Source organism: Setaria viridis, chromosome 2, assembly GCF_005286985.2.
Source record: "Setaria viridis chromosome 2, Setaria_viridis_v4.0, whole genome shotgun sequence".
Lineage (NCBI taxonomy): Eukaryota > Viridiplantae > Streptophyta > Magnoliopsida > Poales > Poaceae > Setaria > Setaria viridis.
The window spans coordinates 14,402,786-14,428,686 of record NC_048264.2 but is presented as its reverse complement, the minus strand read 5'-3'; the positions used below and the strand labels follow the sequence as shown (position 1 = coordinate 14,428,686).

Genomic DNA, 25,901 nt, shown 5'->3' with positions numbered 1-25,901 from the left:
TTGAATGATGAAGATGCATACGAGATGGGAGTGGATCTTGATTCTGATGATGATCGTCCTGTTGGAGAGATGACAGAAAGTGATATTGAGATGTTCAGGCGTATATTCCCCGGACGTCGTGATCCGATAGTTCACGAGTTTAGCGACCTGACTCTTTCCGATCAGGCATTTGCAGAAGGACGTGATGATGAGCTCCTAGAAGCTCCTGAAGCTGGTCCTAGTATGGTTATTGAGGAGGGTAGGGTATTTAAGGACCTTCCTGCATTGAAGAGATGGTTGCAAGCCTTTGCGGTGATACGGAAGAGACCATACAAAGTGTTGCATTTATATGTGGAGCGCCGTTACACAGTTGTGTGTGACAAGGAACGGTGTCCATGGAGGGTTTGTGCAAGAAAGCAAAATATCACCGGGAAGTGGAAGATCACAAAAGTTGTCGGTCCACACAATTGTGCTGACCATGAGCTTACAGTGAGACATCCGCAGCTAACATCTACCCTCATTGCGAAGCGATTGATGGGAATATTGAAGGAACAACCCAACATGAAAGTGAGAACAATTATAAGAACTGTTGAGGAGATTTATGGAGGATATGTGATAACTTATGGTAAAGCTTGGAGGGCTAAGCAGCGAGCGTGGAGGATGATTTATGGGGATTGGGAGTCTGGGTACGAGCAGCTGCCAGTTCTTTTTAATGCAATTAAAGCGGTGAATCCAGGCATGCATTATGAGTACATCCCAAAGCCAAATGCTTGGAAGGAGGACGGGAGGCAGATATTCGGGCGTGCGTTCTGGTGCTTCCCTCAGTCTGTGGAAGCCTTTAGGCACTGTCGTCCTGTTTTCTCTATTGATGGTACGTTTTTGATTGGCAAATATAGAGGCACACTTCTTATAGCCATATCTTGTGACGCGAACAATATGTTGGTTCCTTTGGCATTTGCATTGGTTGAGAGGGAGAACAATGACAGTTGGGGGTGGTTCTTAAGACTAGTCCGGATACATGTGGTTGGTCCTGGTAGGGAGGTTGGCGTCATATCCGATAGGCATCAGGGCATACTTCATGCTGTGCAAGAACAGATAGAGGGTTATGTACCTTTGCATCATCGTTGGTGCACTCGGCACCTTGCGGAGAACCTTCTTCGGAAGGATGGTGTGAAGGATAATTTTGATCTGTTTCAAGTTGCAGCACGGTAAGGACCGCAACAAATGCAGAAGGTCGACAATGGCTTGCTGGTTTGATGAGAGATTTAGATAAGTGGACTAGATCTCACGACGCCGGTGGTTGGAGGTACGAGTTTCAGTGCAGTAACATGGCCGAGTCATTCAATAAGTTGTTATTGGGGATACGTGGTATGCCTATGAACGCAATCGTTGAATTCACCTTCTACAGGCTTGTTGCGTGGTTCAATGAAAGACACGCAAAAGCAGAAGCGTTGCAGGTTGCTGGGGAGAGATAGGCTGAAAAACCAAAGAGACATCTCATCATTGCAAATGAAAGGGCTTCCACACATGAGGTGCGATGTTTTGATCTCGGCTCAGGGACTTATCAGGTGGAGCATAGGGGCGGTACAACGTCCGACGGTGAGATCCGAGAGTCGAGGATACATGTGGTAGTTCTCCGAGATTTCAAGTGCACTTGTGGTAGGCCAAGGCAGTACCACTTTGTATGTTCTCATTTGGTGGCAGCAGCTAGGCATCGCAATTTTGATATCGAGAGCATGATACCACATGAGTTCAGCGTAGGCACCCTTGTGCGGACATGGAGCCCCTGCTTCGTGCCTTTCCGGGATCCTAGAGAGTGGCCTCCGTATGATGGGCCAAAATATGTTGCGGATCCTGCATACCGTTGGAACAAACGTGGAACAAGGAAGCGGACGAGGCATAACATGACTATGGATCAGGTATCCGGAAGAACGAGGCGTGGTAGAGCAACACCATTTCTTGCTGATCCAGAACAGAACGAGTGCGGCAAGTGCGGCAGATTGGGTCATAATTCACGCACTTGCCGTTGGCAAATTAGTGAGGTGCGACTAGTACCTTTTTTTCATTACTTGATATGTGTTTTATTCATACAGGTTGTGTTTCTACATCTCTAACTTCATGATTTATTGTTTACTAATCTTATTTCTTTTTGCCTTTTTGTAGGATGGCGCACTTCCACCTTCTAGACCAGGCGTACGACCAGACCCACCGAGGTCGTCTTATAGCGGGAGGGCAGGTAATAATTTACAATTCATGATTAAAGCTTTGCGAGCGTCCACGTCTTGTGTTCTATGAAATCTCTGACTCGGTTTATTTGCATGCAGGTCCTTCCGCTCCTTCGTTCTAGAGCCCATGATGGGTTTTTGGCGCTGCAGTACGACGACCGCTACACTCCTTTGCTACAGATGGCTGGCCTAGATGTCATCTCGTATCAGGTTCGTCGTGGGATGCCCAAGTTCAATTCAGCGGCTATAACTGCGTTGGTTGACAGGTACTGTTACCACTAATCATATTCATTTTGTTATGTCTTTACATGTTATCAAATAATAATCCGGCGAAATGTAGGTGGCGACCCGAGACTCACAGTTTTCACCTCCCGTTCGGAGAGATGACAGTGACCCTACAGGACTGTCAGAAGATGCTGGGTCTGTCGATTCGGGGCCAGCCAGTCACTGGGCCGTGCGTCTCAGATGGTTGGAGAGCACGAGTCGCAGCCTTCCTGGGGCGAGAGGTTGAGGAGCAGGGGACTCGCACATCTGGAATGCTAATCTCATGGCTGCGGGAACACTTCGGCCACTGCCCCCAGGACGCGGATGCTGAGACAGTTGGGCACTACTGCAGGGCGTGGATACTACACCTCTTTGCCTGCGTTCTTTTCCCAGACGCTACAGGTGACACAGCGTCTTGGATGTGGATCCACTGCCTCACTGACTGGCACCAGGCTGGTTTTTACAGCTGGGGATCAGCTGTGTTGTGCTTTCTATACCGGCAGCTGTGCGAGGCGTGCCGTCGGACTTCGGGCTCCCCGTCAGTTGGTGGGTGTGTCTACCTGTTGCAATTATGGATGTGGTCCCGTCTTCCTGTTGGTCGGCCCGAGATTATGCCGCGTCGACCGTGGTTCCCAGGTGAGCCGCCGAGACGACAGCCGACATGGGCATATATTTGGGATCCGGTTAAGGTTAGCCATACGAGGTTGGACCGCGCGTACCTTGATTACATCAACGAGATAGATGCGCTCACTGCTCATAGTGTAAGTGATTTTTTTTAGACATGCTTTGTAATCTTTTAGTATAACAACTAACGTTTTTGATTCAAATTTTGCAGGTAAATTGGCAGCCTTACGACGGAGACGATCCACTTCCTTTTCTCCTTAGCTTCATGTGTGCGACGGACGATGATATTTATAGGATGGTGTGCCCTCTTATTTGCTTCTATGCTGTCGAGTACCACTTGCCACATCGAGTCGCACGTCAATTTGGGATGAGGCAGATTTGGCCACCACAGGCGACCTCGACTAGTATAGAGTTACACAAGTAAGTCTTTTCCTATTTCATATATTTCAATACTATTAACTAAATTTTGGCTAACAGTAACGTGTAACGTGACGTGCAGCGTGGATCGAAAGAAGAAAAGGAAGGTATCCGAGTGGGCCACGTTCCACCACGCATACATTCAGGAATGGGACCTATTCGAGGAGAACGTGGACGAGAACAATGAGCCGCACACAAACAGTGCGTACAGGCACTACCAGAGCTGGTACCAAGGTGTGACGCGGCACAGGCTGAGGGAAGCGTGGACGCAAGATGACTACGCCGATATCCAGTCATCCGACGATGAAGACACGGTGTACGATCAGAGTACTCGTGCGGGAAGACAGGTGGAGGCAGGACCAATCCTGGATAGGATGGTAAGACAATTGCTTCAGTTTTCTATGTTCTATGTTAAGTTACTTAGAGATTTAGTTAGTTAGATAAGGACTTAGTGATCATCTAACTTAATCATTTAGTCATTTAGTGACTTAGTCATTTATTGCTTTAGTGACTTAGTCATTTGTTGCAGGGGCGTACCCTACAAAACTCGGTTAGAGATATAGAGCATATCCGTCCACGAGTTAGGGACCCCGAGATTGGGAGCTTCCTAGAGGTAAGTCTCAAATTATTCTTTCTAATACTTTATTAATACGTTACATTATTCATTTGTGTAACTTGTTTTTACTACTGCAGCGATTGTCAAATCGGCTTCGCCGTGCCGCTGCTCGTTGTGGTTGCAGGACTGCCACGACGCGAGACGTGCACGTTCCATCCCTGCGCGAAGGAGGCGTCGGTACGTCCAGCCAAGGCCCCTCAGGTTCCAAATCAATTGCATCCGAGGAAGTCGACGATGACGACGACGATGAGCAGAGGGCCGAGGAGATTGGCCCGTCTCAGCTCCAGGAGGCTCCCTTGACTCAGCCTACACAGGTTGTAGGGGGCACTAGACTACGTCGTCCACGTTGTCCTTACACTCCAGGCACCGACGCCCTTGGTCACAAGGGTAAGGGTAAGACTAGGAGGCAGTGATGACTCTGATTGCGAACTTTGTATCATATGGACTATTTGTATATATAAGTACTTTCATTCTGAACTATTGTGGATTCTATTCTAAATGTGTCATATGCTTGTGTCATATGCTTCTATGTTTCTATGCTTGTATTTATATTCACTATTCATCTCGTAATTTTGTATGGATTGCATGAACAAGTAGGGGAAATTCTGCCGAAATTTCGCTAACAAGTACCATTTTTATTTTCTACGGATATTTCAGTACACTATGACTTCGAAATGCATTACATCGCAAAATGAACATATGTCGTCTACAAATTGCGTGTCCTTACTTAAAGTGCATTATTACATGACAACATAATAAAAGTCTCACAGTAGAAAATATTGTTCATAAATAAACCATAGAACTAGAACCTAAATATGGCTACTGAGTGCAACGAGGCCACTTTCCCTTCCTTAAGGCATCGGGATTCTCCTCAACCGCTGCTTTCGCTCGGCGTGCCCGCTCAAGCTTCTTCTCTCTCTCCTCCCTGTTCGCAGCAACCCGCCTCCTTTCCTCCTCTTCCTTGTGCTCCTTTTCCGCAGCCTCCTCTACGAGCCTCTTCTCGTACACCTCCTTCCTCTCTGCATCCCAGCGCATCATATACTCCAAAAACTCCTTGTCTTCAGGATCGATCTCAGTGTCGATCCACTGCTCAAAATCACATAGCGGTGGAGGGGTCTACAACAAATGCAATTGTTATAAAACAAAAAAATTATGAACAATAATTATAAGACAACAACATTTCCTTACCAACATGTTAATGCGGCGCTGACGAAGTGTAGGTTCAAACGCAAAGTTGGAACACATCCAATACCTCTGCCTATACGTGGCATGTTTTTCGGACTTGGCTACCTTGCAAGGATCGCCGCAAAAGCACATCGGCACTGGAACACCACTAGGCAGAGGCAATGGATCGAACGCATTTCCGATCTTCTTTGCGCCATAACTACAATTTTGTTTATTTCGTTCTATGAATCAAACGCACTTAAGAATAAACCTACAATTAAGGTTTTTTCATTTGGTCCACAACAATGAGTATATAACATAACTACGGGCATTGAGATTACCTTAGTTTCTTAGCTTTTCCACGCCTCGGCATCCTACATTTGCATGAAACCCTAAGTTCAAAAATGCAAGAAATATATAGCGAATCGATGTGAAAAAAAAGGTACGACGGAGAGAGGATACCTTGCTCTTCAGGATCCACGGATCAAACGAAAGTTTCCTAAGCTACAATGTCGATTCGTAGTCTAGGGCAAAGTAGGGAGAGTAAAAACCCGAGAGAGTGGAGAATAATGAGGAGGAACTCTCGGGCAGGAAGAAGGGGCGGTATATATGGTTGGGGGCTTGGCGCCAGGGAGGCTGGCGCCGAGCCTCGGCGCCAAGATCTATGGCGCCAAGGTTTGGCGCCGAGCCTTGGCGCCACGGATCTTGGCGCCGAGGCTTGGCGCCATGGATCTTGGCGCCAAGCCTCCGCGCCACGTCAGCGGGCGCCCGCCACATCGGAGGCAGGACGTGGGGACCTTGGCGCTAGGACGGCTGGCGCCAAGACGTTATACCTTGGCACCAGCCAGCCTGGCGCTAAGCTGAGGGTCCATTTTCGGAATTGGTTTCACCAGGGGCCTATTTGTGAGATTTTTTCCGAAAAAGGGCCAAAAAATAAAAAAGTCGGCAAGCCTGCCACAGTTGCGGAACGTGTCGTCTCGTTGCGGCCTGTGCTCGCCGGCAGCACCACCCTAGGCACCTCCTCGCGCGCCGCCAGCACCACCCTGGGCGCCTCCTCGCGCACCGCCCTCGGCACCTCGTCGAGCCTTGGGCGCCTTGCGTGGCTTGCCGCGCCTGTGGCCGCCTGTCGAGGAAGAAGGCTCCCCCTTCTTCCGATCACCCTGGCGGGCCTCCCACTACTCCTGAGTGAAATGGAGCTTCCCGCCAATGATGACAGGCCCCAAGGGAGGCTGTGACTCATCGCTGTCGACGACCTTGAGGCGACCTATCGCCTCCTCGATCGACATCCTGGAGAGGTCCAGTAGAGACTCGATCGAGCGAGCGATCTGCTTGTACTTCTCGGGTACGCAGCGGAGGAGCTTCTCGACAGCTCTCTCCTCGCCGTAGGTGTCGTCGCCGTACTGCACCATCTTCTGCAACAGAGTGTTGAGACGGAGAGCAAAGTCATCAATGTCCTCACTTGGCTTGAAGGCCAGGTTCTCCCACTCCTTGCGAAGTGCTTGCAGTGTGGACTTGCGGGCGCGATCGCTACCGATGCGTGCCGCAGCGACGGCGTCCCAAGCCTCCTTGGCAGTTCGCTTCTGGGAAAGCGAGAACTGCATCTCGGGCGGGACTGCAGCGATGAGGGCGTCCAGCGTCCGTCGATCCTCATCGTAGTCGACGTCGCCGTACCGGACTGCCTCCCACATGTGCCGCACCTGGAGCCTCACCCTCATCACCGCAGCCCACTCGACGTAGTTGGTCTTGGTGAGGGTAGGCCACCCACCACCGGGGCCAACTTCCCTGACAACAGCATGGGCCCCGTGGCGGCCATGACGACGGTCCGGGGAGGGAGAGCCACGCTGCCTGTAAGGGCCGCGCTCTCCGTCGACCCGGCCGCTGTGCCGCCGATCGAACTCCATCTCCACCTCCAGCTGGGCAGCCCTCTCCCGCAATCGCTGGACCTCTAGTGCGACGTCGATGTGCGGGTCACCCTGGAAGTCGCGGTCACCATATCCGCCAAGAACACGGTCGTCGCGCACGCCTCCGCCTGGAGTGCCGCCGGCGCGTGCACGCCCGTCGGGGCTGCCGCCGCCGCGCCCGCGGGGGTGCTCGGCTGCCCACTGCGCCGCCCACTCCTGCGCCGCCTCCCTTGCTTGCACGAGCTCTATGTCGGTACCGCCATCGGCAGAGGTAGCGCTGCTAATGCTACCGCCACGTAGAGTCTCGAGCTCCGCTGCCGCCGCACGTGCAGCATCTGCCGCCGCCGCTTCTTCCGCTTCCGCCCTTGCTGCAGCCAGCTCCACTGCCGCCAGCCTCGACGCCCTTGCCGCCGCCGCAGTAGTCTCCGCCGCCACTCGGGTACGCTCCTCTGCCGCAGCGAGCTCGGCCTCCTGCCGACGTCGTGCGCTCGAGGCGACCGAGTGCTGAGACTGTCCTGCGGACATAGCGCGCCACCGGGGGGCTGCGTGGGGAAGAGGCTGCTTCCGACAAGCTGCCGCGCGTCTGCGTAGAGGGAGAGGAGCGAGCAGGGACAGCCGGTGCTTCTGCTACCGGCTGGGGATGAAAGGTGGCTGGGGAGGGTTGTGAGCAGGAGATGTTCAAGCTACAGGATAGTACGGCTCTGATACCAGTTGTTAGGATCTGAACTGTAACTCTCATCGAGAGGATGGCACTAGGAAGAATTGGAGCAATTTTCTGGGTTTTCTTTCCACAATACCATATCCAACCAAGGGTTGGGGATACATATTTATAGCTGGCCAAGCAGCCAACCAGCCAAGCATCAAGGCATATGCTAGTCTAAGATGCCTTTTTGATGCTGTCCTATTTAGTCTAAGATGTCTAGGACTGTCCTACCCTAAAAGTAGTCAACAAAGTTGGTGCTGCAGCAAGCATATGCTGCAGCCCCACCGTCCTCCAGTCAACAAAGCAGCTGCAGCCCCACAAGGACTGCAGCCCCACAAAGACCACAAGGACCAGCTGCAGCCCCACAAGGACTGCAGCCCCACAAGAACCAGCAACAAGACTTTATCCAGCATCATTATGAAGGATATGCCTTGCTGGTAGGAACTCATGCAAAACACGCCACCAGAATACACGGACTTTTGGTGGCACCTCCAGTTTCCACACCAATTTCCACTCAGCTGATAAGGAAGTACTAGGGGACTGTAGCTCATTCTGTTGTTGCCGATTTTCAGACAGTATTCTGTAAGCTGATTTAATCGAGTAATTTCCATGCCTTTCCTTGGACCATGCCCAAAAGTAATCCATACTTGTGTTTAAGGGAATCCGAAGAATAGAATCTGCATCTATTGGCAAGAATATTTCTTCAATGAGATCAACATTCCAATATCCACTCGGAGTTATTAGCTCATTCACATGTTGAACTGTTTGGTCAGTACTAGGTGTGATCGGTTTTGCTTGAAAGTGGTTCGGCAACCATTTATGTTCCCATATCCTTGTTGTGGCACCGTTCCCTACTCTTCTGATGAGACCTTGAGTAAGCACTTCTCGGCCAGCAAGGATGGCTCTCCATGTTGCACTGGCATGTTTCTTTCTAGTTGCCTCCATGAAATCAGAGTGAGGAAAGTATCGCCCTTTCAAAACTTTTGCACAGAGAGAATCTGGGTTTGTTGTCAAGCGCCAATGCTAATGCTTGGGAAGCAATGCCCCATGCCAAGTTGTGGGATCCAAACACCCGGTTCTTTTTTCTCCTTGTGCCGTCGTCCATCAGCCATGTCTAAATTTATCTCTCCACCCGGTTTAAGCACATCATTAACTAAGTCGACGCTTTTGTAAACCCTGCAGCCATGTCAACATTGATCTCCTCAAGCTCCTGAAAAAAAGTTGTAATATATATTACAAGAATATACAAATGAAAAATGCAAGACCAGCATTGTCTAAAGTTTGTTCCTTTTGCCCTTAAAATTATCTGGAGTAGCTCGAGTGGTTCCATTTCCCGAAACAAAAGGAGCCTTAAGGGTGTGATTGGTTGCAGTTCAAAGAAGGGTCCGGATGGTGAGGAGATTCAGGCTTATCGTGGTTAGTATAGAAGCATGAAGGCATGTTTGATTGGTTTACATATGGCTTGGGATAGGATGGGGAGAGTTGTTGATTGGTTGGGTGCGTGAGCCGTGAGCGTGACAAGATGCTTTTGTGTGGCTGCAAGTGGTGCCCATGATCTTGCCTGTATCAACTCAGCCTTGCTCGCAAGTTTTTCTTCGAAAGACTTGGAAAGGTTTCCGAGAATAGCAATTACAGGCCGCTGAGACACCAAGTTTGAACCTATCAGGCAAGAGCCAGTGCAGGATGGGGCATCGGAATATAGGCCCCAACAGAAGAGAAAAAAGATTACGGAGATTACTCACTGATGGGTCTATCAACCAAAACGGTCATGTGTTTAGCACCCACCACACTCCACAAACCGAGCAGCATCCTTGATCTCGTTAAGGGGATAATCCTTGCAAGTGGCTTCTCTTGATTGTTGAAGATCCTGATATTTCGCTCGCACCATATCATCTAAACCACCAGGATGGCCAGCGAGCGGGTTCCTTTGGCCGCAGCATCGGCAGAGCTTCCAGCCAAGTCATCGAACCAGCTGACCAAATCATTAGTAGTGCTCCAGCTAGTTGGATGCAGAGTTGGGCGCCCAACCCAGGAGCTGATTGAACGCCACACCGAACATGTAGTAGGGCACTCCGAGAAGAGGTGTTGTGCTGTCTCCAGACTTCTGTAGCACGTCGGACAAAAATACGAATTTGGCCACCCACGGAGTAGAAGCCGATCTGGTGTCCAAACTCTGTTTTGGAGCAGCAACCACGAGAAGAATTTACACCTTGAAGGGATCCATACATTCCATACCATCTTTGGAAACATCGAGATCAATCCGCCCTCAAATTGCATATCATAAGTTGATTTGGCCAAATAATCACCCGATGCCGTCCGTGTCCAGATGATAGAGTCCGGTTCTATGGCATTTGGGTCAAAGTTGACATCCTCAATTAGCTCCCATAACCTAACGTATTCATCGATGAGAGGGACTGAGGTCATGTGCAATGTCTCTAATCCATTGGTCATTTTGCATTGCCTCTGCAACTGTCCTAGTTTTCCTTATGCTATGCTTCTACATGCTGGGGAACAGCAGCGCTGGTGTATTGGCCGCTGCCCAGCTGGTGTGCAGGCGCTGGAGGGCGTCGTCGACGTCTACATGCCGCCGGTGACGGGCACTCCGGCACCTCGTGACACTGACATGATGCGCTATCGCGCGGCAAATGTGTCTGACTAGTGCCGAAGCTGACAAAATAAATAAAAATATGATTCTACCATTTTGTAGTGCCGGCTCACTATATTATATTTAATTTCTGCTCGGTTCATTATGATCCTGTCAAATGGGTATTTTTCCAACATATTCTCCTACATTGAGTAACTTGAATCTTTCAAATTTCAATAATCATTCAGACTCTGTATGTTACTTTATCACCCAATATCTTTCTAAGATGAACAGATCCACACAACATGTTTATGGGACTCCGTTGTATCAGACACGAGCTTTTGAAGTGATTTGGAACATCAGGAACATCACACAGCTCCAGGTTTAGTTCCTGTTTGTTTGGGCTTTCAGCTAGCTTCTCACCCCCAGAAGCCAAAAGCCTAAACAAACGGCAAGCTTTCAAGCCTAGCTTTTCATGGGCCAAAAGCTGTGGAAAGCCACATTACAATGGAAAGCTAGAAAGGAGGAAAAAGAGAGTTTCTAGCGAGCTTTCGGCGGTAGATACCCGCCTGCTATCGGTAAAGTGTCGAAACGGTACGCTTCTTTTTTCCCCATCCGCCTCCTCCTCTCCTGTGAAACCCTATCCACATCCCGTGCCGCCGTCCGCATCCCGCGCCTACACGCACCCGTCGCGTTGCCCTCCACCGGCCCTGCACGCGCCACCTGCCCTCCGTCCCTGCACGCACCGCCCGCCCTCTGCCCCAGCTCGCACCATCCTCCCTTGCGCCCGTGCTCGCGCCATCCGCCGTCCTCCCTCCGCCCCTGCTCGCACCGCCATCCCTCCACCCCTCGTCGCCCGGCCCCTCCTCATCCGGTCCCTACTCATCCTCGTCACCCGGCCCCTGCTCGTCCCTGTGCAAGATCTGCAGCAATGTGAGCACCACATCCCCTAGAATCATGGTAGCCTAGAATCATGGTTTAGGAGTTTTGAATCATGGATTAGGATTTGGAATCGCCAATCTATTAAATGGTATTTTGTATGCAATCATGAACAAAAAATCTCTGTCTAGATGGAGAACAAAGGAAAGGGCAAGGGAAAAAGCAACAAAACTGAAAAGATTGTATGCCAAGCAGATTGGGAAAATCCTGCAATGACTACAATTTTTTGTAACATTGTTGTTGAGGAGATTGAAGCTGGGAATAGGCCTCTAGGCACACTGAATGCTAGAGACTATAAGAACTTATGGGACAAGTTTTTTTACTCAAAAAGGAAAAAATTATACCCAGAAATAGCTGAAAAACTGTTGGGATAACTTGAAGACCTTGTATGGGTTTTGGAAATCGCTTTGGAGCAATTCTGGCCTTGGAATACATCCTGTTTTGGGGATACTTACACCAAGTGATGAATGATGGGAGACAAACACAAAGGTTACCAATCTGTCGTGTGTATGTTTATTGAAATTTTTTGTGGTATATGCAATTGACTAATTAGTTTATATTTTCTTTGTTTTTTTACAGGGACATTTCAAGAAGGAGAAATAGGCATTCCGTTATGCTCCTCTACCATGTTTGAAACAATGGAAAATTATATTTGAGAAGAGTCATGTCTCAGGCCACTCTGCATGCATTCCTAGTGAAGAAGGTGGTGGGGACAACATTCCCAATGAAGAAGAGCGGGACGATGATCAAATTCATGAAATAGGGAGTGATCAATTCACACCTACATCATCTACACGCACCGAACTGAAGAGGAAGGTGAAATCTGGTAGCCCTAGGAAGATTAGCCCAAGAAAGAAAGGAAGAATCTTATGGTGAGGGTGATGTCACGCATGGTGGATGATGTGATTAGCTCTAACTCTGTGACCTCCAAAGCATTAACTGGTGACTTCACACGTGAGTCAGTTAGAGATGTTATGGCATTGATTAAAGAATGTGGGATTGTAGAAGGGAGTGATGAGCATTACATTGCAACACGTTGTTCAAGCATTCTGCAAACCATGAATTTTTTTTCTAGCTTTGACACCAATGAAGGAAGGTTCAATTGGCTGAAGAGCCGCTATGAAGAAAGGAAGAAGTAGTCGGCCATGGAAGAATTATTTCTGTATCCTATCTAGCTAGCTACTGTTATTTGTATGAAACTTTATTATTTGTACTAGACTTGTGATGCTACTGTTATTGTTATTTGTACCAGACTTGTGATGTTACTGTTATTGTTATTTGTACCAAACTTGTGATGTTGTTCTCCATGTGTCTTTATGTAGATGAGTTCTGCAAGTGATGAATCAAGTGGTGATGAATATTCCAAGTTGTTGGAAATTGCAGTTGGGCAACAGAAAAAGATGAATCGGTTGATCAATGCTGCAAACATGTTTGGTATGTACTATGATCAAACTTACCTAAACAAGTCAGCAAGGAGACAACCTGAGGTGACATGTTATCAATGAGTTACTACCACTTTGAATAGACATAGATCATGTTATAGAATGTTCAGAATGATAAGGGTAGTTTTTGATAGTTTGCATAAAACATTAGTTACCACCTATGGGTTGAAATCAACTACGGGTATTCATTCTATTGAAAGTTTGGCCATGTTTTTATGGACAGTAGGTGGTTCTCAACCTTTTAGCCAAGTTGAGGATAGATTTCAAAGATCTATAGAGACCATCAATAGAAAGTTCACTCATGTGTTGAATTGCTTGAACAGAATGGCTGCAAACATTATTAAACCAAAAGATCCAGATTTTTCTACAGGTCATCCTAAACTACAAGAGCATCGCTTTTCACCTCATTTTCATGGTGCTATTGGAGCAATTGATGGAACTCATATCCGGGTAGTTGTGCCTTCTACTGAACAGATTATACATTTTGGTCGGTACCGATGTACCACTCAGAATGTATTGGTTGTATGTGATTTCGATATGAGATTTACTTTTGTTGTTGCTGGATAGCCTGGTTCATGACACAAGGATTTTTAACGAAGCATTGCAGATCTATGTTGACAAATTTCCTTTTTTGCCAGAAGGTACAACAATTTGGCATCTACAATTTTTTATTAAATGGACCATATATTATTACTAACATCTTGGAAATATGTGTAGGAAAGTACTATCTTGTTGACTCAGGTTATCCTAACCGGAAGGGTTTTCTTTTACCATACAAAGGAGAGTGTTGGCGCTAGAAATTGGTCAACCGAATCCCAGCGTCCGACACACGACCCGGGAGAATCTGCTTAGCTCCTGTTCGGGTAATTGCCCTGGTGCGGTTCGCGCGGCGTGCCAGCCAATCTGACCTGTTGATTGGCAAGGAAGAGTACGTGTCAGGTTCAGAAATCACGATCGGCTAAGTTTCCGATCTCGAGAGAGCTTATCAGCGAATCGGCCGATTTGCCTTAATAAAGGAATCGGCTATGAAACAGCCGATCACTGTAGCCTTGTAGACACAAAATTACTAGAGTAATCGATACAAAGCTATGATAACAACACTAGGAATAGATCTAATCGGCAACAGACGAATTTGATAGCAGAAAGTAAAGAAAGCCGACACTACCGATTCCTAGCTGGATAACTGGTGATAGAACTAGAAAAACAGGCAAAACCCTATGATTCTAGTAAATATCGATAACTAGTGAATAAATCTAAACGAAACAACAGCGATACGCCCGAAGTTAAGGCTTAGATATTAATCGATAAACGGAACTTACAGAATCGGCCGGAGGTCAAGATAATGCAGTCCTGCCAATCCGCACGAACTCGTGAAAAAGAGGAAAGTAACGGCGAAGTCGCCTGCTTGAAAGTAAGTACGAGGAAAAAGTAGCTTGTTGTATTGATTGGTTGATGATTACAGATTTACAAAGGTAGCTATTTATAGCCCCGTACAGATAACTTCTTAACCGACTAGAATTCTATCCCTAATTCAAACAGAAAACGAATATCTACAAGCACGATTCGTGCTAGGTTGGTTACTCCACGCTTCGTGGGCTGATCTCCACCTCATCTTTCTATCCCTTTCCAAGCCCATACAGGCCCATTTAACCCATCCTCCTAATCGGCCGATTCCTCATCGGCAAAAGGCTACCGATTGGGACTCTGGTATACTCGACCCGAAGCGAGACAGAAGTCACCGGCCGATCCCACACTGTAGCACCATTTGGCCGATTCTCAACTGTGCTTCTCCGATTCCCTCTCTTCTTGGCGCCGATTCTACTAGTGACGAAATCTAGCGTCAACAGAGAGAAGTATCATTTACCAGAGTTTTGACAAGGTCTAGAGACAAGAGGTAAAAAAGAAGTGTTCAATCACATTCATCACTACGTAATGTGATTGAAAGGGCATTTGGTGTTCTCAAAATGAAGTGGAGCATATTACAAAAAAAATATCGAGTTATCCAATGAAAAAGTAAACAAACATTATAATTGCATGTATGGCTCTACATAATTTTATTAGAGAAAGTACTTTGGCTGATGAACTTTTTGATATGTGTGATCAAGATGAAGACTTTGTTCCAAGTGTTGGTCAAGCTACATCATCTCAACCGCAAGCACATGGACATGAAAGAGAGCGGCATGAATGCTTTTCGTGATAGTATTGCCGATGCTTTGATGGCCATGAGAGAGTAGTGTAATGTTGCTTGAACATGTTTGTGACCTATAAATGCATGGATAATGACCCATGCAATTTATTATAATTATATTGTCAACAAAGTCTATAAATAATTGTACACGAAACAAATACAATCACTACGTACACGTACGGTAACAGAGATATTGTACATCTCTTCCAGCCACTCTCATTCTCAGAGAAGCTGGGTTGCCAAACGGACCACAGCTTTCGGAAAGTCAACTTTCGGAAAGCTAACATTTTAGGACGAGAAGCCAAAAGCCAGCTTTCAGAAAGCAAAAGCTAAAACAAACAGGGCCTTAATTTGACCAGAGCACTGGACGCCACTACTATTATTCAATTCAGAATGGAAAGTATATATATGGATTAATTATGGAAAACCTCTTTGGTCCGCAACAAAGGGGAGAGAATTTAAGTGCGCTGCCTGTTCTGCTAGAGTGCTAGGCTTATTTGACTGACACTGCACTGGAGTCAGGAGGCAATAGCAATCACCAAACTGCCGGTAGCACTTCCATTGCTAAGTAGTATGTTTGAATCCCTATGCAATCTTGTTTATTTCTCCGGTGCTTATTCAAGGACGGGTGGGATGACTTTAGAAGCTGACAAAACCTTTCTCCTTGAGGCATTCTATGGTCTCCTTGAGGCTCGTCTCAAACGGGGTCAACTCAACTCCCAAGCTCGTGATCCTCTCCCTTGAGACCTGGTATGTCGGAGCAAACAGCTCGTCATCCACGCATCTGTTCGTCCAAACAAGTTGTTAGTGGAATAGGAGGAAACTGTGAACAACGAGAGTAGACACAAATGTTTAAAACTATATAATGATGTAAAATTTTACTTACTTCTCAGGCACTGGAAGAGAAGGGTACATGTCTTTTATGATCTTTACAACCTCGGAGAAGTGAATAACTTTGTCAACCATGCCGTATCTTCCACTTGCCGAAGGGGTCTCAAATGCAAGTACATGCGCCAGAGCAACATCCTTTACATTCACCCAGCCAAAGCTGTAGTTGAGATATACAGGCGACCCTGAAAAAAGTAATAAGTGCAATGAAAATTTAATTATTGTTCATTAGTGTTGACTAAGACAATGAAGCTAGTTCTCTTCAGGAAAGATGAGAGCAAATGCGTCACTTTTTTTACATTCTGACATGCATCATGAAGCACATGGAAGTTGTTACTTTGTAATATAACTCGTGACAATATCTCATGCGCATCAGTATGATGGAGGTGACTAATGCTCAACTAAATTTCATTGAAGTTGGAATTTGGAAGCCATTTGCTATTACAACTTATAAAAGGTAGCATTTCTTTTGCGGATAATGATCTGTTGGAGGAAAAAAAATACTCGGTTGGAATGGCAATGTATACCACTGATTAGATACAGGATTATCTGAGCACTGGTGTTAAGTGTGGGTTGCAGCAAAGGACCAATGACCACTGCTGGGTTTATTGTCACCAAATCAATTCCATTGTCCTTTGAGAACTTCCATGCTGCTTGTTCAGCCAGGGTCTTTGACAGTACGTACCATTCCTGATACAACAGTGAGTTCACTAAAATTTTAGTGTGAAGGTAAGGTTAAACAAATAAACACGAGAATGTCGTACTTAGAGCTTCATTCGTGAGGGAATAATTATATACAATTTGATACTAAAGCAAGTAACTCAAACATTAACAAGTCAAGATGATTTATATTACTGATAAAAAAAAGCAACAGAATTAACAGTCAGACAGTAGACAAGATCAACATTCATATTGGCGCAGCGCTACAGTTATGGTATAAAGTAGATAACCGATTTATTTGAAGATATATATTTCTCATGAAATCCTCACTAATTTGAAGTGCATAGGAGTACATGACTTGTGATAATGTTAGTACAAAATATCTTTTAGTTATCCATCTGATACAAAGCCTGAGAGGCACAAATCCATTACTATATCCAAAAGATGGAAACAATTGTTTGAATGAAAATATGAGCATCAATTGCTGCGAAAATAATCAGAAATGTGCATTTAGTAGTATTCTGTTCACTGTAAGTCGACTACGTGAAGGCAAACATACAATTCTATGTGTAAACTATGAACTGATAAGATTTTAAAAATGTTCCTTTCAGGGTGAAAAGTGCATTACCTTTGCTTTTTCACAAAGTTCTGGAATGGAATATGATGTCTCATCAACCACAACATCAGGAGACAAGGGTTTCTCAGTGAATACAACTGCTGCCATTGATGATGTTAAAATCACCCTTTTCACAGAAGCAGCTTTCTTGCAGGAGCCCAGAACATTCAGTGTTCCTTTAACTGCTGGGTCGATCAACTCAACCTTAAAGAATACATTGTTATGTGTTTAGGTTTGATAAAAGGAGGTAATATTAAACAGCTTGTGACTTTTATAAGGTGATGGGAAACTGGAGAGAACTAATCGTATTAATCTTCCCAATTTAACAATTGTTATACATGGATGTCAGCACAGAAATTACCAACATTGCTGGGCAAAAGTCAGACACAAATTGTCTAAGCAATTATGCTTCCTTTACCACAAATTGCACAGATCATATATTTCTGAGACAAGTGCAAAGTTTTGTGATTGTCTAAGCAAGTATGCTTCCTTTACTACAAAAGGATTATAAGACCTTAAAAGGTAAATTAAATGAGAAGAAGACACAAACTGCTATAAGAATGATATGACTGGAAAAGGAGACAATGAACATCATCTACATGCTTGTCTAAAAAAGTTGCTTCTGATGGTATTGCAATTTATTCAAAAATTAACTAGAAAAAGGCAAACCTGGGGATCTTTTGGGTTATTGTAGAACGGAGAAGCTGTGTGGAATACACAGTCACAACCCTCAACTATAGCATCGAAGGACCCTTCGTCTAATAAATCTGCTTTAAATAGCTGCAGCCTCTCAGCAGATCCTTCTAGAGCATGCAAATGTTCTGTCTTCTTAGGATCAGCTGAAACCCAGTATGTGGAAGAATGTTTAGCCCCCCAATGTGAGCGAAATGTAAACTAAGGTGATAGAAATAACTGCAGACTATCATTGTGGATAAGACGCATGACTTAGTTATTTGCAAATGGCCTCCACGTAATTTTGTACTTCACTCATCTCCACTTCAATAGTTGTTTTGCCAAGCTGTAATCATTTTCAAACATAATTGTTTATAGCAACTCAGCAACTATGATACCATGTACTACACCCTTTTTCTAGCTTAATATTTGGGTACTGTAATGCTGAAGCTCCGTTGTTTTTCCTCGTCCTGGTTAACTCTTTTATTATCATCCTATATCAGATTTAGTGTCGTGACGTCACTGCATCTCGTTGTTGTAACACCAAACTGCGTGAACGACTGTGTGACCTCAACTCAAATAATCTCTATCAGAAAAAAATGTTAAAAGCGGAAAAGTAAATAAAAGCAACGGCAGGAGGTGTGGGATCTATCACAGAACAGAATTCCTTTGAAACTGGAGTTAAAAAAGATGCTCTCCTCCTCAATACCCATGCATGTCAACTGTTGGGGAATGTGAGCATTTACTTTGCAACGTACTTCCTCCGTTTTTATTTATAACGTGTGCAGGCGTATCAAGATTCAAACTTTGCAATCTTTGACCAATAATTTAACTATTATTTTTTTATTTTTATGATGTAAATTTTATATGGTTGAATTCGTAATCAAAGTGTTATTTGAAAGACCGTACCAAATTATATCACGCCTTGTAAACATAGATGGAGGGAGTACACACGTGCTCTCTCTGCTCAAGCAGAGTACTGTATGTGCCTAAGGTAAGCAGGCCTTGTCCGCGGGTAAAAATCATAGTTGGTTACAGAGCCTAAAACACTGATGCTTCTTCGTTGACATTGAAACACAAAATTTTATTCTGAACTAGTGGTTAAAAAAATATATTGAATTACCCCCGCAGTAGCCTAATCTCCCACAATCAAGCGAGTGATACCAGCCAGCCACCTACTCCGATCCTAGAAGGGGACACCAATCTGCAAGAGATAAGCTGGGGGGCGGGGTCAACGGTCTTCTCGCACAGTGCACACTGTAGTCGCCAGTACTGTACCCCGAACGTGGCCGCCGGCAGGGTTTGTCCGCCACTACCAACCCACCACCCCCATTGGAAGCGCCGTTCGCGCCCGTCTCACCACCTGACCGTCGCCTCCGCGCGGAGGAAGCCGAAACAGGTCGCCGAACCAAATTAGGAGTAGCATAATCCAGGGCTTCCTGCACTACTTCATCACTATTTCAAGATACGATGAAGCACATTTCAACGTCGTTTCGGTGGAAAAGAATTGCAAAGAAAATATCAGCTACAGGTGCGGCGCCACGACTGAGATCTTTGGATGGATTTCAGGGTGTGGACGGATTTTGACACGACGAACCAGCAGTATGGTGGAGGTCCAGATTTTGACAGGACCGGAGGAAAGGGGGTGGAGCAGTAGCAGTAGCAACACCAACCTGGGTCGCGGAGGGTGCCGCGGACGGTGTAGCCGCGCTCGAGCAGGAGCTTGACGATCCACGACGCGATGAAGCCGCCGGCGCCCGTCACGCACACCACCTTCGCGGCCATCTTCCTCCTTGCCGGCCTTGTCGTACCAACTCCCTCCCTCGCGGACGCAGCTAAGCAGAGAGCCGGAGGTGACAGGAGGAGTCGAGGAGAAGCGTGCGAGAGCCGTGCGCGTGCGGTGTGAGTGAGAGGTTGGCGCTTTAATTTATCGCGGTTCACACCGGGCCTGCAGGCGCTGTCGCTTCTCTTAAGTTCTTATGTTCTGCCACTTCGGCTTGTCCGTCTTGTTGCTCACTTGTCAGAAGGTCACCCAGCTCCTGGGTAGACCTGATCAAATGCCGGGCCGGATCGGGCGCGGGGTGAGCATCGGGCTGAAAATCGTGGCCCGCGCCCGACCCGACCACAGCCCGACGACTCTGCCTCCCCGGCGCCGCCGCCGACGTCTTCCTTCCTCTGCTGCGCACTCCCTCCACCCCACCGCAGAGCTCGATTTGCTAACCATGATGGCTTTGTCCAGTTGACTTGTGCTATGGAGATTAACGTTCGTGTCTTTTTATTTTTGCCAAAAGCTACATTCATGTTGTTTTATCGGCGGCGATTCAGCTGTGGAATCGCATATGACCCTTGGCAATGGATGCAATTTGTGATTTGGGCTTTCTTGGAGACAATTTGAAAAGGATACGATTTTGGTGTTCGTGTTTTTTCATAGAAATCTACAAGAACTCACCATGCAGACAACCACAATAGTCGGTACTAGAGTAGGTAAACACAGAAGTTTCCCTCAAACAAAGAAAAGCAATTGGTAGATCCTGCAATAGTCAGGAATTCAGGATGTTCAGTGTAGATGAACACAATTGTTTGTAGAATGGGATATGCTTAGGGCCATGTTGCAGTTCCTTACACTTCTTGCTTAGTCATCTTCTTGTGCTCCTAATCTTCACTCAGCAATTGCTACATCCTGCAATGTATGCTCCAGTCGACTACATCATAGCCTGACAGTCAATGAGTGAAAGAAGGGTCGTTAGCTCATACTTCTCGCTGGTCAATGAGATGGAGCAGCAGTGCTCAAGTGGTGTATCCGAACGAATTTCTTGTGGATAGCTGTTGAAAATTGACTGCATTTTCTTCATTCTCTGCTGAATGCTCATCTGTCTTGAGCACTGCCGTTTTGTTAGCTTCTTTGTTTCTATTTGAGCAAACTGTATGTTTGTGCTTGTACGAATGGTGAAAGAACTGACCAAGTGGTGGCCGATGCTACAGAATCAAAACGATGTAAACCTTTATCTACTGTTGCAAATTGCAATGCATCTGGAATTATTTAAAAGGTGTCGGGAAAGATGCCTCCATCCCCAGATAGTTTATATAAGCTAGAAATAAGCAAGGCCTGCCTTCATACAGTTCCATCAGAAGATAGCTAGAAAAGGAATAGCGATGGTCAAGGAAAGAATTGCACAACAATTCCCACTTGAAGAACCAAACGTGGTTTACAAGGCGGCTAGTGAGAGGCCACACAGATTGGTGACCACACAATTAACCTGCCAGGCAGGAGTTGTAGGTGCTTAAGAAAAAGATCATGTAGTAACAAAAACTGTCATGACCCTCGGATGCCTTCCAACAGTTCATGAATAACAACACTAATACATGGCAAAACTAAAGCACATGACAATCATTGCCACAGAAGCTTAATCCTGAACACCAGATGAAGAGACACATGCAGATCTGAAAAGGAAAAAAAATGAAGATTATTAGTTTAAATCAGTTTGTAAGTTAATTCCTACGGACTACCTTGAACCTGCTTGTGAGTTCCTATATGATATCTATCTTACAAAAGAACTTTGAGAGTGGAAACAAGGAAAAGGTCATATGTTTGACTGAATAGCGCAAACTCACCAAGCTATCAAATAGTGTCATCTTTCTATCAAGATGGGTATGCAATTTGGAGTTCAGACTCTCGCTGTGTTGATTACTCCTCAGGCCTAAGAAACATCGTCCCACCTGATATGATGCACACCACAGGTTCGTCATTTGATACAACCATGTGTGCTTACATGAAATTCAATTCCTTTCCATAATTCATCCCATTTCCTCTCAATCTTCGGTATGGAACAACGATCGTATAGAAATATTTGAACTCTTCAGCTACTTTAGAATTGTGCAGATTACATAATATGTTTTGCTCAATGTGCCAGGTGCACAGCCTATGGTTACAATTAGCCAAAATGGTTCTGATAGCTTTCTGCATTGCAAGGTCACCATCAGTGATCACCGAAGTTGGATGCTTCTGGGCCATGACAATCAAGAATGTTTGCAGCAGCCACTCATATGCCTCAAATCTTTCATTGGAAATTATGCCACAACCAAATACAAGTGTGCTTCGATGGTGATTCAACCCAACAAAAAGGCACAAATGGCAAATTGTAACAGTTAGTCCGGTATGTACTATCAAACACAACATCACCAAATGCTGCAAAGTCACAATTAAGTGTGTAATGTGTTTTTAAGCAATACACATTTTTTTTTACCAAGAGCCCATAGTTAAGCAATGATATCTTGGATAAATGTGACCAAACTGACCCCTTAATAGTTTCTCAAGCAAAAAGAAGGGAACAACAAGTAAATTGGAACATTTTGGGAATGTACGTACCAAATCCTAGTAACTGAGAAAAAAATTGTGGTACGTGTCAAGTACTTGAAAAGCAACGACAGTAAAAATCTTTGTCCAATCTGATTTCCCTTTCATGAAGTGCGAAAAATTTGTAGGACAGATACACATGATGAAGTGACATACTCTAGATAAGAAGCAAAAGCAAGTCCTAATTCAAATGTACTGATGTAAAATTCTTGGTGCCAAACACTCAAGCTGGAGATGAAATCATTCATCAACAAATAATCTGCGTTATGTGTTACAGGCACACAGATCACAAAATGATATCCACTGGCAGTAATGCAAGTATGTTTGACCCCTTGCCTACAAGAACAAGATAAACGAACAACAGCAGCACTATCAAATGACAGCGAATCGAGCCGTTAGAGTAACAACCATGAACATGAAGAATGAATGGGATCAATAAACTATGAACAAAAGCTTGTTCCCAGCGAAGGAATGTTTAATTTTCTTTGATTTGTTAGTTTGAACACATTGCATATTTTCTTGCAAATAAAGAAAAGTAACAATGCAATAAAGACAATAAGATACGCTAAGTTAGTTTGCTCAAAACACAGCAAATTTTCTAGGCAAACTCACGATATTAAGCACACCCTATCTTGATTTTGACACATTTCCGAGAAAACATAATTTAGCTGATGGCTACATCGTTTTAACGATCTGAAGTACGAAACACTCACATTGCTTCCGCCAACTGCTGGATCCATTGATGTATACATCACTTCTGCGTGCCCAATGAGTGTCTAACTGTGTCATGCTCCAAGCACCTCAGATTATTAAAGAACAGAAGGGATTTCTCAACCACGCAAAGGGGTTTTCCTTAACGCATCCAACTTCAAAGCCATCTCTTGTGCCAAACTAATTCTTCCTCCTTCAACAAGAGCTTCCTTCAGATTACTGAAAAGTTGACCAGGTGGCCTTATTCCTTTATCCAACATCTCCTGGAAATATGCACAAGCTTCTTCGAGCCTGTTCTCAAAGCATAACCCATTGATCAATGCCGAAAACATATGCATACATGGGAGAACACCTTTCTCCTTCATTTGCTTCCACACCTTTAATGCCATATCAACTCTTTCATTACTGCAGAACATGCCAACCATCATTGTATACGTGTTGAGCTGAGGCTCACAACCGTCCATCCCCATTTTCTGGAACACATCATAGGCCTCTTCGAACTTCTGCGATTTTATCAGATGATGAAGAATTATATCATAAGTCCGGGAATTTGGGCCAATTTTACACTTCCTCATCTCATCAACCATCTTGAAAGCATGCTGAAACTTTGAGGCTCTGCAGTAAGCTCCAACAACCGCATTGCATGTAGGCACCTCCATGGGGAACCCACTTTCCTTGTAAAGCTGAAAGTACTTCAAAGCTTCATCCAGCCTCTCCTCCGAGCCGAGCCCATTAATAAGCATGCAGTACACATGAGGGCTTGGCATACAAGCACTTACTTCCATCTCGTGGAACACCTTGATGGCTTCATCACATTTTCCAGACTTGCAAAAGGCACTGATCAGCATCCCATACGCCACAACATCAGGCCTGATGCCTGCATCCAGCATTTCTTGGTACACTGTTCTGACCATCAACAGATCTTTCTCATGGCCCCAGCCTTCCATTAGGACAGTGTAGGTCTTCAAATCAGGGACGAACTTGGCCTTCCTCTTCATCTCCTTATAGATGGCATGTCCCTTCTTCACTTGTTTGGATTTGCTTAATGCATCGATCAGCCAGTTGTAATCCGATAACTCAGTTTTGAGCCCAAAACTGCCCATCTTCTCAAACGTCTCCACAGCCTCCTTGACCTTCCTCGCCCGGGCATACCTCCGGACGATAAGCTTGAACGTGTCCTTGGAGAGCAAGCACCTGCACCGCATGGTCTCCACCAAGCTCCACACAAGCCTGAACTGCTTGATCTTGCCAAGCGCCTCTATCAGGTTGTGGAAGCTGTCGGCCGTGTACCTAAAGCCCTCCTGCCTCTCCGCCCACCTGAAGAAGGCGAGTGCTAGCACGCCGGCATTGCTCAGGTTCTTGAGCACCTCGGCCACAAGCTCCGGCGACACGGCCACCCCGAGCGCATCAAGCGCTGACGCAACCCTCGGTTCGGGCTGCGTGGACACGACGCGGCACACCCTCTCGGCAGCCTCCAACACGCCCACCTCCGCAACCGCGCCCAGGCCATCCGCCAATGCAGCGTCCCCCGGCACCACCGTGAACTGCGGCGGTCTCGTGCCAGCGTGGTCATCCGCAGGACGCCGAGACGTTGTGCGGAACCCCCGGGCGCGCGTTCCGCCGAGCACCTGGCGGGCATGGGCAAACGGCGAGCGGCGTGGCCGTGCTGGTGACGTGGGAGGCGGAGGCGGCATCTCGTCGAGCACCCGTGGGGCGTCCGCGGAGAGCGCATTGGGAGCGTTCCTCGCAGAGCTGCCCAAGAGGCGGGACGCTGGGCTGGTGAGGCGGCGCATCCTCGCGAGTCGCGAGGTTCTGGGTGGAGGTGGAGTTTGGGGGAAGTGATTTTGCAGTGGCGTGTCTGTCTGTCTCAGGGTACGGGAGGATGAATGGGAGGTGGAATGGATGGTGGCGTTTGCTGTTGTGTTTGGTTGCGCTGGTAAATTTGGGGATGGATTAGGCTTTGTTTGGATAGTCGTGTAACGACGTGAATTGGGTAACCCTGTTACTCACGGATCCGACCCACGCCGGGAAGAAATCACGTCATGCGCTAAAGCTGCATTTGCGAGCGCGGGTATTGGATGGGTTCCACCCGAAATCCTGCCAAACTGCCTGGGTCTCGCTCCGCTCCACGAAAAACTTCCCGACTCGTGTGCTTACGTCACCCTTTGCTCGCTTCGCTCCTGAAGAAGGTGCCGCCGCCACTCCCACGTAGCCGCGATGGATTCAAGTGCGCTCCTCTCCCCCAATCTCCTCCCTCTCCCCTTTCCTTTCTCCTGGTCGGTGGTCACTCGACCATGCATGAATTCCGGAGGAGGAGGTAGGGTGGTTTCGCTGTTGGCTCTGTCTCCCACGTGTTTCTGGTGAGACTCTCCCTCCTCCCAATCGCCTTTGGTTCTTATCCATCCTCCGCCTCTTCCATTTCTAGCTAGGGTTTGGATTTCAGCCCTTTGTTCTCAATGATCCGCCCCATGCTTCTTCCTTTGTTAGTTAATTCTAGCAGCTCTATTAGCTTTTATTCCTGTTTTATCCCTTTGCTTAGCCACCAAGCTACCTCTTGGTTGGCAGCCTATTTATTTACTAAAATTGGGCTATTGTCTACAAAGTTAATGAGAAAGTGATCCATTTAAACCAACCATTGGTATTAGAGCCCATCTTTCTCACCCTCTCTCTCCTCTCTCGTACTCCTGAAACACCCTGGGCTCCTCTGTTCTGCCTGTGCACCGAAACCCTAGCACTAGGTGGCGGCGGCGCATTCGACGGCTTCTCCCCACCTTCCCGCAACCGGCTCGAGTGCGGGCCGGCGCAGATCGAGCGGCTCGGGCAGCAGTGGCCTCTAGGCGCGTGCAGGCGGAGGCGCGGCACGACTGTAAGTGACCTGCAGCGAGCGGCAACAGCAGCCGGCACAACGCGCACGACATCGGCGCGTGGTAGGCTCAGGCGCGCGTGGGCGGCAA

The 25,901-nt window shown here is 46.6% G+C and overlaps 3 protein-coding genes across 6 annotated transcripts; 1 reads left to right on the top strand and 2 right to left on the bottom strand.

The window, feature by feature from the left end:
* The first annotated feature begins 340 nt into the window (after nt 1–340).
* LOC117844129 (protein MAIN-LIKE 1-like) lies at nt 341–3,480 on the top strand. The gene is made up of 3 exons (XM_072291947.1): nt 341–2,021; nt 2,143–2,470; nt 2,545–3,480. Exons 2-3 carry the CDS (start codon nt 2,271–2,273, stop codon nt 3,245–3,247), a joined length of 903 nt encoding a protein of 300 aa, XP_072148048.1. The 5' UTR covers nt 341–2,021; nt 2,143–2,270; the 3' UTR covers nt 3,248–3,480.
* An 11,916-nt stretch (nt 3,481–15,396) lies between these two features.
* LOC117844969 (phenylacetaldehyde reductase) lies at nt 15,397–19,840 on the bottom strand. Its single transcript, XM_034725832.2, has 6 exons — nt 19,556–19,840; nt 17,880–18,049; nt 17,223–17,414; nt 16,462–16,624; nt 15,933–16,119; nt 15,397–15,830 (listed from the first exon to the last, which is right to left on the bottom strand). Exons 1-6 carry the CDS (start codon nt 19,665–19,667, stop codon nt 15,686–15,688), a joined length of 969 nt encoding a protein of 322 aa, XP_034581723.1. The 5' UTR covers nt 19,668–19,840; the 3' UTR covers nt 15,397–15,685.
* A 1,202-nt stretch (nt 19,841–21,042) lies between these two features.
* On the bottom strand, nt 21,043–24,865 carry LOC117844967 (uncharacterized). Of its 4 annotated transcripts, none has more exons than XM_034725830.2 (3): nt 22,950–24,865; nt 21,495–22,572; nt 21,043–21,323 (listed from the first exon to the last, which is right to left on the bottom strand). In XM_034725830.2, the coding sequence occupies exon 1, from the start codon at nt 24,738–24,740 to the stop codon at nt 23,067–23,069; it is 1,674 nt and encodes a 557-aa protein (XP_034581721.1). In that variant the 5' UTR covers nt 24,741–24,865; the 3' UTR covers nt 21,043–21,323; nt 21,495–22,572; nt 22,950–23,066. The 4 variants fall into 4 exon arrangements, with proteins under 4 accessions (XP_034581721.1, XP_034581722.1, XP_072148229.1 ...); XM_034725831.2 differs by having other exon boundaries at nt 21,495–21,976; XM_072292128.1 differs by having other exon boundaries at nt 21,495–21,937.
* Between the last annotated feature and the right edge of the window lie 1,036 nt (nt 24,866–25,901).

What these genes read in the sequence shown, in the direction of transcription:
- LOC117844129 (XM_072291947.1), top strand. Translation starts at nt 2,271, where the DNA reads ATGAAATCTCTGACTCGGTTTATTTGCATGCAGGTCCTTCCGCTCCTT. An exon ending in ATAACTGCGTTGGTTGACAG is followed by an intron (nt 2,471 to 2,544) that starts GTACTGTTACCA and finishes GGCGAAATGTAG; the next exon opens with GTGGCGACCCGAGACTCACA.
- LOC117844969 (XM_034725832.2), bottom strand. Translation starts at nt 19,667, where the DNA reads ATGGCCGCGAAGGTGGTGTGCGTGACGGGCGCCGGCGGCTTCATCGCG. An exon ending in ATAACCCAAAAGATCCCCAG is followed by an intron (nt 17,415 to 17,879) that starts GTTTGCCTTTTT and finishes GTATTCTTTAAG; the next exon opens with GTTGAGTTGATCGACCCAGC. An exon ending in TCTCTTCCAGTGCCTGAGAA is followed by an intron (nt 15,831 to 15,932) that starts GTAAGTAAAATT and finishes TTGGACGAACAG; the next exon opens with ATGCGTGGATGACGAGCTGT.
- LOC117844967 (XM_034725829.2), bottom strand. Translation starts at nt 24,740, where the DNA reads ATGCGCCGCCTCACCAGCCCAGCGTCCCGCCTCTTGGGCAGCTCTGCG.